Raw genomic sequence first — 13483 nt, 5'->3', positions numbered from 1 at the left:
GTTTCGCCTAAACCCCAACTTATTAAACTTTTAACTATTGGGACAAAAATCGCATGTTCCGTTGAATCTCTGGGCAGTGCTCTCTGAGAATTGGCCCTTTATGAGAAATGGAAGCTAGTGACTTGGCTTGCTTGGCATCCTTGAAGGGGTTGGTGCAATGGTTAGGGTGGCTGTTGGTAGGTGGTTAAATTTTTGTTTTGAAACTTTGGGTTGTCAACTCTATGTGCTTTAAGCAGGGGATAAGGAGGGGTATATAAAGTTGAAGTGTGAGAGATGGTACTATCAAGGCTTGGAAAACAGACAATGTGTCATAAGGAAACGAAAGGTTGGGTGGGAGTTTGGTTTTTATCTAGATAGTATGATGAAATATTATTCTCACCTAAATTTTACTCGCTTGACTTTCAACTTTGCAATTAGTTTGTTAACGATAATCGTTGATCTTTTGACTGTGGAAAGTTCATGGTAATATGATTCAGAATATCACCTACTTTAGAAACAATTGGCCCTCTCAACCATCTACTGGCGTCCATAGGTCCCAGGGAAGTTTTGGAATTCCTCAAGGGGCGCCTCATTGGTGCTGAATTTTGCATATCCGCGGCAAAGATTTTAACGAGGTCTCAATTCGACTAATTCAACGCGACTGAGAGGCGTTTCTGAGTTACAATTTTAATTCCGACCAGGACGCCGTTGGCTAAAATTTGTAGCTTCATAACTTCTAAGCAACATTCAATTGGACAACTTGGTGCGAAGACTAGGATGACAAACGAAATGTTCGTTGCTACACTTGATCTTAGCCAAAAGGCTGAGAAAGGTATTCATGAAATGTTCTTCGGCTGGCTAATACAGCATCCAGTAATAACTCAAAGCCTTCGAATATAACAGGAATTTCATATTGCCTTTCCTGATAAACAAACATGTTTTTCCTGGCGCTTTGACTCGTGTAAAACTTCTATTAAAAAGTTTGGAATATCAAGGTGGTGTTCTGGGGGAATCTTCATTATATTGGATTTCATCCCCAGCAAGTCACAATTACTGATCCTAATGGTGGCTATTTACGAACAAAGAACAAGGGCACGACAGTCGGCAGATACAAAACATGTAAAGTCAGGCACGATCAACAAATTATGTACTCTTCACGTGTCAGTTACTTCATTCACCAGACCACAGGAAATTTTAAATTCACCACTGTGTGTCTATAATCACCACAATCGTCACAAGTCGTGGAAAGTGACATTTGGAACACCAGTACAACATTATCATAAAACTTCGTTTTGGTTGTTTAATTTGAAACTGCCATTTACTTCATATTTTTTACCATAGCTGCATCGATTGTAGTAAACTTATTGGATGAAAACATAATTATAGATTGTATGAACATGGGGGAAAACATACCTGCTTCATATGCTGGTAATAGCTAGAAACAGGAAAATGTTGATAGACATCTTTTGAAGGTAATCTGATTAACAACAACCATGTGAAGCAAGGAAATTTTGGGAAGAATTCAGCAAGAACAGATAACTTTCGATTGAGCAAGGAAGCTGAAATAGAAGCATTACAACAGGTTTTTCGGCCAACAAAATCAAAGGCCCCAATACACCAGCTTATAGGATGGCAGGCACTTGTGAACGACCACCTCTTCTTCATCTTCGGTCATGAACAAACTTGCATGAGTTTCCAAAATAGCAGCTCCCACGCACAAAATGTCGACACAACTGTCGTTTGTTCATTTGTTGCTGATTGCATGGTTGAGAGCAAGAGTTCAAACTGGTTAATGGCTGTCTTTGTTGACCATTTCCACAGAGATTGCGATGGTGGTGGGAAGGAAAGTGCTGGTTAGTGCAAAGGTTGGGAATGTTCTCTGCAGGTTGGACGTTACTAGCCCTTGACCTGAAGTTAGTATCTATGTGATACATGCCAGCCCCAGAAGACTCGGGCAGGAATGAAAGGCATGATGAATGTTGTGGGATTTGGCTGTTAACTGAGGGCAGAGCATACTGAGGACCACTAAGTGGTCGTTGCATCCCTCCTTGGCTGTTCATGTTGTGAGAGGCGAGCCAAGCATTTCCTTGAAATGGTCCATTTTTAGTAAAAGCTGGAGCGGCTGGAACTATTTCTGGAAATAACCGTGGCAGAACATTTTTCTGTTGATTGCTTGTAATACCACCCCATTTCTTTGTCCTGAAATTTTGGATAAGATGGAGCTTCAGATATCCAAGTAAAATATATATCATTGTCTAAAAAAATCCTTATTTTCTTCAGAAGGAACACTCTTAAGAATTTGTCCCCTCATCTTTGCACGTGGAGCAATGAGGTAAAAGAGAGGTGCATCAATTGCTGGTTAAGGATTCATCACAGTGAATGACATGGAAATGAAAAAGCAGTTCTAGACGAAAGTTAAAGTGAAATGTTGTATTGTAATGCTACTGAAAGTTAAAGTGAAATCTTTCTTTCAAGCAAGTTTCATCACAGTGATGAGCTATAGTTACAATGAAGCAGCAATTCTGATGGTCTTCGAGGTTGTACAGTCATGAATAGTACATGATATTATGAATCACAACAAATAGACCATGATGTTGTCATGTACACATTGATTTATGCTGCCATGGACCCATTGTAGTAGAAGTTACTAATAATAAAGGCAAAACTACACGTCCAATGTAGAAACTGGTAAAATTTGCAATACCTCTTTGATGTGGCAAGTTTTTTTCTCATCTCCTTCAGTTGCACCCTGGCTTCTCTTGAGAACCTGGCACGAGAACCCCTTAAGTGCTTCTCTTGAATGACGCTGCTCCTCTCCATTTCATTGGGCCACCTCTGAATTTAATCCACAAACACAAGGAGTAACTTTACAGTGAAAAATTTATTTGTATGATCCACCAATAAAGGTAGACAAAGCAGGTAATTTTGGTAGTGAAATTTGTGTATATAACCAAATTTAAATGTTAATGAATGGTGCTATCTCCACCAGCTTGGTTTACCTAAAAAACAAATACATGTTAATGCCACATTTTATGTTGCACACCTGTCTCATAGTCTTGAGCTTATAGAGATTGCGCCCCTTGATAAGCAGTGGGTGAAGAGCAGGAAGTGGCTTCACACCTTCACTCCACAAGACTTCAATCTGCCAACAACGTAGACAAATGTTACTCAAAATGACTGCTGGTACTACCCAGAAACAACAATCTATAGCCACCACCATAATAACCCATCAGCATATTGCATTCTTTCTCACAGTGGCATGCATATGTAGCACAGGCAAAACACACACACACACACACACATATATATATATATTAGAGGGAGACAGAGAGAGAGTACCGTAAATGTGTGTTGTTGCTTGGCTACACCATAGCTTTCTTTAACAATGCGACCAGCAACAAGCCTGGTTCCACATGGAGGTGCCGTGGCACTCCTGGACACTATGCTAAACCTAAAAGGTTCAAAATACAATCAAATCAACAACAATAGCAATTAAGTGTCATATACAACAAAAGTGCCAAGGATCAGCTAGCTGATTTTAAGATTCCAGAAACAAGAGACTTGAAAAGAAGCTTGTCAAGGTTATGTGAGTCATCTTAGGGTCCCAACTTCTTAATCTTAGAATTAATGATCTTAGCAGTTGCAAAAAAAAAAAAAAAAAAAAAAAAAAAGCAACCACACACTGAGAGATAGAGAGAGAGAGAGAGAGAAGATTACATGTCATAAACGTTTTGTTCAAACATCACCACATCTCCTGTACAGGCATCACCTGCAGATGTATAGTATCCTGTGTTAGGGATTGTTGAAAAGCCACCTCAATGAAAAGATTCTAGCTAGTTATAGGCATATAGGATGCCATAGTTGCTTTTAGAGAACGAATCAGGTTTTTCTCTTTGAAAAGTTTAGACAACCATACCTTTGCAATTTAACACAAAGCTAGATTTCGGGTACAATTTCTGGCCACCACCATCTTTGACCCTGAAATAGTTTAATGTAAGAAATCGATTTCATAGGCATACTGTATGAAAGCCCTACTCTTTTCTATTTTCAAACATGCAAGTTGAACACAGATTATGACAAATATAGATGGTTATCAAGTTACTACTGGACCATCCTGAAAAGAAAGAGGGAGGTCTGAAGACTCTGACCCATCTCAGTTCTAGTAGCTGGTAAGTTAGTTTTATGCAGTTTTCTACACATTGCTGGCATCGACATTGTCCAAAATACATCTCAGCTCCCAAATTGGTAACTCATCCATTAAAGTAGAATAGTTTAGAAACAGAAAGAGCAGGTAAGTCCTAATCAGTTTTTCCTTCTCAGCATCCTACGAACAGTTTGAGAAAACAGAGTTCGAAAGTCTTGTTGTTCGATTATGGTTCGAGAAATCAGAGTTGATCAAATAGGGAAATGGTAGCTGGACCGCTTGATCTTGGTGGCATTTACTTTTTCTCTGTGTTATATCATAGGAGAGGAGGAAGAAAATGAAAAGACGTACTCAAGATGCTCCTTGATGCGACCAACGAGTACATCCTTTTTGCCAGTTAGCCTCAATCCGTATTTTCTCAAGTATATCTTGCATTGGTCAACCTTTAGCTTATCTACCCCACCATCTGTAATTCAAAATAAAAGTAAAGTTTGAAAGGCTGGCACTGCTTAATCAATATAACAAATATTAATAACAATAACCAAGTTGAACCATATAAGATAGAATTTCATGCTCTCATTCACCAGTGCCTGATGTTGAAAATAACAAAGTTCTTACTCTCAGACCATCTGGCTCATTTTGCAGTTTCTAAGGAAAGGATGACAACATTTGCATTTATTTAATGAAACAGTCAAAACATACATTGAACTGATTGAAAAGATAATTATTGAAGATCAAAAGAAAAAATTGGAGTACGAGAGATTTAGCCAAAAAATATTAAAGATAAAAAAATGAAGCTCCATTTAGTGTTCGTTTTGCATAAAAAGATCCAAAAACAACTAGGCACTGGGACTGCGACTATAAATTATAAAGCTGGAAAGCAATTTTTAGTCAATATCCTTAGCGAATGCGTTAAAGCTTCACAAGACGGCTAAAAACAGATCACCCAAAAAACAAAGCAGTAATGAATTTCTCAACCTTCCCTAGGTCATTTTCTTCCAGTTCGAATCCAGAACGACAGGATGCAAAATCTTAGTTAGTTCTTCAATGCAGGATTTGGATTCCTAAGGGATTTGGAACATTTCGTAGGCTGTTAGGAGCTCCAAAGTTCGCAGCTAAATGGCTGCAAATATGCATATTACTTGAAAACTTTATAGCTAACACGTTCGGGAAAAACAAGGCGCCAAATCTCATCTCATCTCATCTCCATGTACGTGGGATGTCCTGACTATGGCAAAGGACATCAGAAGTTTCGAGTATCCCCTTCAAACCGGGTTGCTAATTTGAACCTCAACGGAGACAAATTAATCTCTCGTGGGAAATGTTCCACATCATCGGTTCCTTCTGATCAATCTAAAGAGTCCAAACGAAGGCGCATTTGTAGGGTAATAAGAAACTCGAAACAATTAATGGACGAAAAAACAGAAACGCAGGGGCCGATCTCACCATTAATGATCTTCTCAACCCTCTCAAAGCATTTCTCCTCGTTCACGTCCAACGGCGGTACGCCCACCTCCGAACAGCACGGTCCTTCCTCATCGCTCATGGAATCGTCGTCTCTGAAGTCAACATTTTTTCACAAAAGGAACCGAGAAAAAGATCAGGATCCAAAAGGGAAATGCACAAAATTCAGTTTCGTCACATTATCCTGGGTTCCTCTTTTGGCTTAATGGCGGAATCACCTCGCTGTTTTAATAGAAAGATTTGATAGTCGCAAACAAGCTTCTTTCCCGCGGACGTCGAAAGATGGGTCATCGTCCTCCGAATCGTCCGAGAGTTCAGAATCGTCGGAAACGCGAGCGATTTCTTCATCGTAATCGGAATCTTCTGGATCCATGCGTTCGTTCTGGGGTTCGATCTCCTTGGCGGTCGATCTTCTGGTGCGAGGCGCCATGGAAGGATGCGAATTCTGTCCGACCTGTTACACAGGGGTTTTCCTTTCTCCTTGATGACGGAGAGAAGTGGGGAAAGGGCCGTGCCCGTCAGGGACTCGGTTTTAACGGTCAGTATTTCAAAATTGTAAAAAGGGCGGACCGGCTCGACGATCGAGTCTCGTTGGATCCAACAACATACTTATACCCAAATCGTTTGGGTCCAACAAATGAATTTTGCTGGACTGGGTGAGCAACTGCCCACACAAGCTCACACCTGGCTCTTTAAGAGGTTTTATAAATAATGTTTGTTTGTCACTGGTACTATCTTGAAGCAAGTCAAATCAAATTTTGGGCAGTGTTTGGATGGCAGCTCAAAATCAGATTTTAGAGGCAAAGACTTCGTTTTGTCTTTAAAACTAGGGTTCTGAAGTGTTTTGCGGGCTGAAAAAAACCCAAATTTTGACAAAACCTAATTTTGTAAAAGCATGTTTTAACGTTGACATTCTGATTTAAAAGTTTTTTTTTTTTAATTTAAGCACCATATTGACCGGAAAATGCTGAATATATAACGTTCATAAATTGTTTATAACCAGTAATCGATTTTTATTTTTTATACATAAGCTGATCGGATCATCCTTTATTTTTTGATATTCTCAATCGATACGCGCTAAGTTTTTACTTTTTAGTATCCCTTTTGTTATGCCAATCTTACTTGATAAGCTCATTTTTGTAAAGCAATAAAAACTTTTTGTCAGACATTTAGATTTGATCTACCACATACTAATGAGGCCCTGGTTTGGGGTGGGAAGTCTTGAATTTGATGCGGCAAGAGAAGAGACTCAATCTTGGGGGTTCAAAGTTCATCGAACAACTCTCAAATCAGATCGTATATCGAACCGTTTTACCGGGTCTGATATGAGATCACAAAGCGGTGATCTGATCCCAACTTCACTGAAATCCAAGACCTAGTATCGGTTCACATATAAGAAACACCGACCCGAATCCGCTTCATTTGCCAGTGTATATTATTTGCGGGAGGAGGTCTCCAGCGTCTCCTATTAGGGTTTTGCACTCATTTTTCCGCGAGAGAGAGAGAGAGAGAGAGAGAGAGAGAGAGAGAGAGAGCAATGGCTTTGGCTCCCCCGCCACCGCTCCAGCTCGCCCGTTGGTGACCGTCCAATCTGTGGAGGGCGACATGGCAATGTACGACGCCGCTAGGAGGATGGCTCTGCTGTCTGAGGAGCAGAGGGTGAAGGCTAAGGTAGAGAAGCTCGAAAAAAAGAGGAAACTGCCGAAGGTCTAAACTCTTTTCTTTCCTCCTTAACTTTATTGTAGTTTGTCCTTACAGCTTCATGTTTGTTATCTTCTCTTGCTCTCCTTTGGTGTTGGTTACTTGGTTACCTCCGCTTGGTGTTAGGAGACAATATTATATGAGTTTATGCTTATGTTGTCAATGCTTTGCTCTCTCTAACTGTTCTTTTTTTTTTTTTTCCTTTCTTCTTCTTGTGATTTTGTGCTACTGGAATTACCTCTTCCTTTTCTTTCTGGTGCATGTTATGTAAAGCTAGTTGGGTGTTTTCAAACGAAAAAGAAATTCAAGTTCCCTGCCATAGCTGGCATTATTTCCCTTTTCTGATGGGTCATCAATTGGGTCTTTTCTGCTTTTAATTCTTGATTAGTTGGTGGTATAGCCGAAAGATGATTAGCTTCTCTATGTGGGTGCTGGGTTTGAAAATAATTGGAAATATTATTTCTGCTCATCCTCCGTTTGCAGGATGGGCACGAGGCTGATATGCAGCATCACGAGGCTGATATGCAGCATGGTCCCCTCCCCATGGATCAGCTTCAGGTGACGTCTCTTGCTTCATACATTCTTCACTAAGCAGATAAAATTCTAAGGATTCCCCGTTTTCATTCCGCTCCAGATTGTGTTGCTTGAATGGTTGGGGATCGCTTTCTGCAATTGTTTGGTTTTCTTTGGTATCTGAGTTGGACTTCGGAGGAAGCTAGTTTCGTGGGTTGTGCTTATCAGTAATTCTGACAAACTGCTTGGGGCTGGGTCTTGTAGATCGATGTTCTTTAGTGGTTTCATGTGCTTGCCTTCGGTAGTGACTTCATGTGGTTGCCCTCGTTTTCTGTGACTTTGGGCGCTGAATTGCTTCTTGGTGGTTTTGAGCATCACGTTCTTGATACACTTCACCTTTTGGATCAAAATGAGTTACTCTTACCAGTTGATTTTCACAATTAGTGTTTCTTGGGTGGTAGGTTCACGGATATTGAAGCCGTTGACGTTCTTAATGTGATTTTTTGAATTGTGAATTGGGTTTGCCCCACTGAATTAATGGCCTTTTTCTGTTTTTTTTTTTGTATTTCAATTTCATTCCGCCTTTAGGTAATATAGACCTTAATTAGTTTTGATCTGTTTGGTTTCAGGCAAATGAACTACAACGTTTTGATCCATTTCCTTTCTTAGATGCCTACGTCCTTTTTGTTGGTATTTTGCTTCCAGATGTTGGTTCTTTGTTTCTTGATCTGGGAATGATTTCATTACGATTTTGAATTTATCCAATGAACTTTTCACTTTTGTTATACTAATTTTTTGTTGTTATTTGGCCTAAATTTTGGTTCTACTGTAGCTGCTTAGTTGGTTTTTTCATCAACCATTAATAACCCATTAGTTTCAGGAACCATTATTTCTTTTATGTTGGTAAATTTTTCCTCTTCTCTTTTCCTCCTAGCTGTTCGTATATCCCCTTGTTTATCTACACAGAGAGAAGCTGCCACTAAGTGGATCACGAATCGTTCTTCTTTAATCCAGTTTGTGTTAGAGAAGTCTAATTTTGCCCGTTGTTGATTGATTTTTGTCCCTTTATATGATGTTATAATACATTTGATTTACCACCTCTTGGGCATTAATCATTTTAACTTTTCCTATTTAAGCCATCTGGAAGTGCTGCTGCTGAAATTCAAAAGCTAAAAGATGCAGACCTTTGTACAGTGCAAGTTGGGTACTATTCACTAAGGAAGGATCTCTTGCAGATCATTGAGAGAAAAGTTGACAAGATTGCCGAAGCAGGCACGTCATCGTGATTGATAATTACATTTCTCTGTGTTTAATGTCCTTTGTTCAGTTCTTTCTGAAGCATATTCCATCTTGACATGTTTTTATTATAATATTGTGAAAGTTTATTCTCTTTTGATTTTCTGTGTGTTTGTCTTGTGCAGCATCCAATTTGGTCCTGGGTGCTAGTCAACTGAAAATCATTCAGATAACTTCTGGTTCTAGAGAACTTGACAAGATTTTAGAGGGTATGTTCGTTGGTTTTACATTGAGAGTGTGAAATTTATCAGCTTAATAGATCTAAGAGCTGCCTATATTTTTATTATGAAAAAAAGGAAGACAAAGGTTTTACTTTGTAGTTTGTGCAGGTGGAATTAAAACTGGTTCAATTACTGAGATTTATAGGGAATCTTGTTCAGGAAAAACTCAGTTGTGTCACACATTGTGTGTCACTTGCCAAGTAACTGGTTGTGTTATCGTCCCATGTTTTTAATTGTAATTAGAAGGATTCAAGACGAAACTGGAGAACAACCATATAGGCCCCCGCTTCTTGGAATGGCGGGTCCTGCCAGTCTAGGCTCGAGTGTCTTCTTTTCTGACCAAAATGCATGCAGGAACCAATACTATGTCTTTGTTTGATATTTATAAGTTCTTAGTGTTTGGAACACTAGAAAGAAAGGTCTGCTGCTAAGTTCTTAAATCTTAAGTTCTTGTCTTTCATGGTCGTTGGCAGCACTCTTACCAATGAACTTGAAAAATTTGACAAAATCCAGTGGCAAGCTAGAAGTGACAAAACTGTAATGCACTCAGTATAAGAAATACAATGTAGTATTTTCAAAGTAAAGAATGGGTTTGCAACGTTTTCGGTATTATAAAAATGCTGAAGTAAAAAATGCTATAATCAACATCGAAGCACTTGAACTATTTGCATGCATTTCTCGGAACAATGTGTCTCACAATACTACATTGACTTTCAAAATGCATGTTGATCAATTATTTTCTTTTCCAGCTCCCTTTGGATCGAGGAGGTGGTGAGGGAAAAGCAATGTACGTTGATACACTAGGTACATTCAGGCTAGAGCGGCTCCTAGAGATTGCGGAAAGGTACAACATTTTTCATTTCAACCCCTGCCTGTCACAAGATATTCACTAACAAATTATCTTTGAAAGTGCAGATTTGGATTAAATGGTGCTGAGGTGTTGGAGAATGTCACTCATGCTAGAGTTTATAATACTGATCATCAATCAAGGCTTCTTCCAAATGCGGCCTCAATGATGGTCGAAACCAGGTGTGCTTAGCTTTGTTATGATAGTATTGCAATTATGGAACTGCATGTAATTAGGTTAAGGTTACAAGATAGTAGTGCAATCATGGAACTGCATATAATTAGGAACTTTTAAGATTACACATATTAGCAGAAAGGTTCCAAGTTGGCAGTTGCATGGCCTTAACTTGGTTATCTGCTTGTTGTGCTTGAGTTTTTGGCTGATTTAGTTTGTGCAAACCATAATGTCGGATAGAAACCTTCTGATCCAATCTATATAGAAATAATGCAGGTATTGGCTAGGCCATGGTGGAGTAGAACCAATTTTACTCAAAATAAGTAATTAGGTCCATGGTCCTTCAGGTGATTACCATGATTGATTGACATAAAAGGTGACCTTGTCATTGTTTGTAAGGTTCCAAGTCGGTAATTCTTCCTGCTGTTCATTTCTGTCTAATATTCTTCAAACATGTTGATTCTTAGGTTTTAGAAGCATCAACTTGCTAGTCTTGCAGGCCTTCCTATCATACTCTACTATTCACGTTACCATTGCTATATGGAAACCACTAATTGTGTTGGTCTTTTGTGTTCCTTTCATTATCTGCAGTTAATCTTTGGAGTAATTTGTTGAGCAGGTTTGCTCTCATGATTATGGATAGTGCCACGGCTCTATACGTGACAGATTTTTCAGGAAAAAAAGATCTCTCAGCAGGGCAAATTCATCTTGTTAAGTTTTTCAGAAGCCTGCAGAAGCTCGCTAAGGAGGTAGTCATTAGCTTCTTTCTTTGGCTAGGTTTCTTCTTTCATTCTTTATGACCATCTTTTTGTCATGTGTTGGTAGGTCATCCACCCTACTTGTCTTGAGGTCAGGGTTTAGGGATTGATAGTTGATGGTGGTAGTGATTCATGGAAAAAGAAAATAAAATGAAAAGGTTTTGAGTCGTTTCCTCTAATTGATGATTTATGTTGCATGTTGTCTTTGTTCATTGTGTTCGACACTTGAGTCAAGTCCATTTCACTTACTGAGGCATCTTATATTCTTGGCTCTATAATGAACTTCTGTAAAATGGCCCAATCTTTTGGTCACCTAAACTAAACCACAGAACTTGATATTCTGAATCGGAAGGAGAGTTAGCTCCTTCTATCAAGATCTAGCTAGGTTTACGAAGCTACAGTTGGATTGTGCTGTAGATTTCTTACGAATTTTCCTTGCTGCAGCTTGGTGTAGCAGTCGTGATAACTAATGAGATTGGGGATGGATCTGCGGGGTGCCAAATGAAGCCCATGTTTGGCAACATTATTGCACATGCTTCTACCACAAGGTTTAATCCCACCTCCAGTATTTGTTCTCTAAGTTCTCTTACTAGCTTTATTATTATGAAATTTATTGTAGTGAGGTTCAAATGAGCTAGGTCCACTTGATTCATTGGATTGTTTGTCTGAGCGTTCAATTTGGCCAATTTTTTGGCATATTTCATATCCAATAGGGGGTTTTATTTGACTTTCCTGTATGTGTATTTTTACTTTTCTTTTGGATTTTTATATACTTAATATGTGTTAGGCTTGCTCTTAGCAAGGGGAGTGGAGAAGAGCGCATCTGTGAAGTAGTAAGCTCACCATGCTTAGCTGAGGCCGTAGCACACTTTTGGATCTCCAGGGAAGGAGTGACTGATGTTAAGGACTGAGGGATCTCCAGGAGTGACTGATGTTAAGGACTGAGGGATGCAAGAAGACAAAGGACAACTGACATATATACGGTCTTATATTTCATCAGCTGCAAGTCACTATTATTGATCATAATGGCGACTATTTACGAACAGAGAACAAGGGCACGCAGTCGGCAGATATAAAACATATAAAGTCAGGCACGATCAACAAATTCTGTACTCTTTACTTTCAGTGGATCTCCAGGGAAGGAGTGACTGATGTTAAGGACTGAGGGATGCAAGAAGACAAGGACAACCGACATATATACGGTCTTATATTTCATCAACAACAACTTACTATTATTGATCCTAATGGCGACTATTTACGAACAGAGAACAAGGGCACGCAGTCGGCAAATATAAAACATATAAAGTCATACATGATCAACAAATTTTGTACTCTTCACTTATAGTGGATCTTCAGGGAAGGAGTGACTGATGTTAAGGACTGAGGGATGCAAGAAGACAAAGGACAACTGGCATATATACGGTCTTATATTTCATCAATTGCAAGTCACTATTATTGATCCTAATGGTGACTATTTACGAACAGAAAACAAGGGCATGCAGTCGGCAGATATAAAACATATAAAGTCAGACACGAGCAACAAATTCTGTACTCCACTTTCAGTGGATCTCCAGGGAAGGAGTGATTGATGTTAAGGACTGAGGGATGCAAGAAGATAAGGACAACGGACATATATACGGTCTTATATTTCATCAACAACAAGTCACTATTATTGATCCTAATGGCAACTATTTACGAACAGAGAACAAGGGCACGCAGTCGGCAGATATAAAACATATAAAGTCAGGCACGATCAACAAATTCTGTACTCTTCACTTTCAGTGGATCTTCAGGGAAGGAGTGACTGATGTTAAGGATTGAGGGATGCAAGAAGACAAGGACAACCGACATATACATGATATTATGAATCACAACAAATAAGATTCAAAATGGGAAAAATGACGTACAAATGGGAAAGCATGTTCACCAGTGATATGCTGGCATGGAATATCATGCTGTAACAAATAGGATGCAGATCAGTGTAATGCTACTGAAAGTTAAAGTGGAATCATTCTTCCAATCAAGTTTCATCACAGTGATGAGCTATAGTTACAAGGAAGCAGCAATTCTGATGGTCTTCGAGGTTGTGCGGTCATAATAGTACATGATATTATTGCATTCTTTCTCACAGTGCCATGCATATGTAGCACAGGCAAAACACACACACATATATATGTTAGAGAGACACAGAAAGAGAGGGTACTGTAAATGTGTGTTGTTGCTTGGCTACACCATATAGCTTTCTTTAACAATGCCACCAGCAACAAGCCTGGTTCCACATGGAGGTGCAGTGGCACTCCTGGACACTATGCTAAATCTAAAAGGTTCAAAATATAATCAAATCGACAAAAATAGCCAGGAATAAGAGACTTGAGAAGGAGCATGT

The 13483-nt window shown here is 39.2% G+C and overlaps 2 protein-coding genes across 2 annotated transcripts; one reads left to right on the top strand and one right to left on the bottom strand.

The window, feature by feature from the left end:
• Positions 1-1475: 1475 nt before the first annotated feature.
• LOC116264034 (zinc finger CCCH domain-containing protein 62) lies at positions 1476-6114 on the bottom strand. The gene is made up of 9 exons (XM_031643938.2): positions 5806-6114; positions 5570-5682; positions 4475-4589; positions 3896-3957; positions 3697-3748; positions 3319-3430; positions 3023-3121; positions 2684-2814; positions 1476-2178 (listed from the first exon to the last, which is right to left on the bottom strand). Exons 1-9 carry the CDS (start codon positions 6015-6017, stop codon positions 1641-1643), a joined length of 1434 nt encoding a protein of 477 aa, XP_031499798.1. The 5' UTR covers positions 6018-6114; the 3' UTR covers positions 1476-1640.
• A 941-nt stretch (positions 6115-7055) lies between these two features.
• LOC116264039 (DNA repair protein RAD51 homolog) lies at positions 7056-13175 on the top strand. Its single transcript, XM_031643945.2, has 11 exons — positions 7056-7294; positions 7772-7846; positions 8938-9073; positions 9223-9306; positions 9427-9518; positions 10068-10162; positions 10234-10347; positions 10959-11088; positions 11542-11645; positions 11885-12013; positions 12268-13175. The coding sequence occupies exons 1-10, from the start codon at positions 7193-7195 to the stop codon at positions 12006-12008; spliced, it is 1056 nt and encodes a 351-aa protein (XP_031499805.1). The 5' UTR covers positions 7056-7192; the 3' UTR covers positions 12009-12013; positions 12268-13175.
• The last annotated feature ends 308 nt before the right edge of the window (positions 13176-13483 follow it).

This window comes from Nymphaea colorata, chromosome 11 (genome assembly GCF_008831285.2).
Source record: "Nymphaea colorata isolate Beijing-Zhang1983 chromosome 11, ASM883128v2, whole genome shotgun sequence".
NCBI lineage: Eukaryota > Viridiplantae > Streptophyta > Magnoliopsida > Nymphaeales > Nymphaeaceae > Nymphaea > Nymphaea colorata.
Note: the sequence above shows the minus strand (reverse complement) of the source record. Positions and strands in the feature narration are given on the sequence as shown.

What these genes read in the sequence shown, in the direction of transcription:
- LOC116264034 (XM_031643938.2), bottom strand. Translation starts at nt 6,017, where the DNA reads ATGGCGCCTCGCACCAGAAGATCGACCGCCAAGGAGATCGAACCCCAG. An exon ending in CTTTCTATTAAAACAGCGAG is followed by an intron (nt 5,683 to 5,805) that starts GTGATTCCGCCA and finishes TGTTGACTTCAG; the next exon opens with AGACGACGATTCCATGAGCG. An exon ending in CGCATCAAGGAGCATCTTGA is followed by an intron (nt 3,958 to 4,474) that starts GTACGTCTTTTC and finishes AAACTATTTCAG; the next exon opens with GGTCAAAGATGGTGGTGGCC.
- LOC116264039 (XM_031643945.2), top strand. Translation starts at nt 7,193, where the DNA reads ATGGCAATGTACGACGCCGCTAGGAGGATGGCTCTGCTGTCTGAGGAG. An exon ending in ACTTGACAAGATTTTAGAGG is followed by an intron (nt 9,307 to 9,426) that starts GTATGTTCGTTG and finishes TAGTTTGTGCAG; the next exon opens with GTGGAATTAAAACTGGTTCA. An exon ending in CTCCTAGAGATTGCGGAAAG is followed by an intron (nt 10,163 to 10,233) that starts GTACAACATTTT and finishes TTGAAAGTGCAG; the next exon opens with ATTTGGATTAAATGGTGCTG.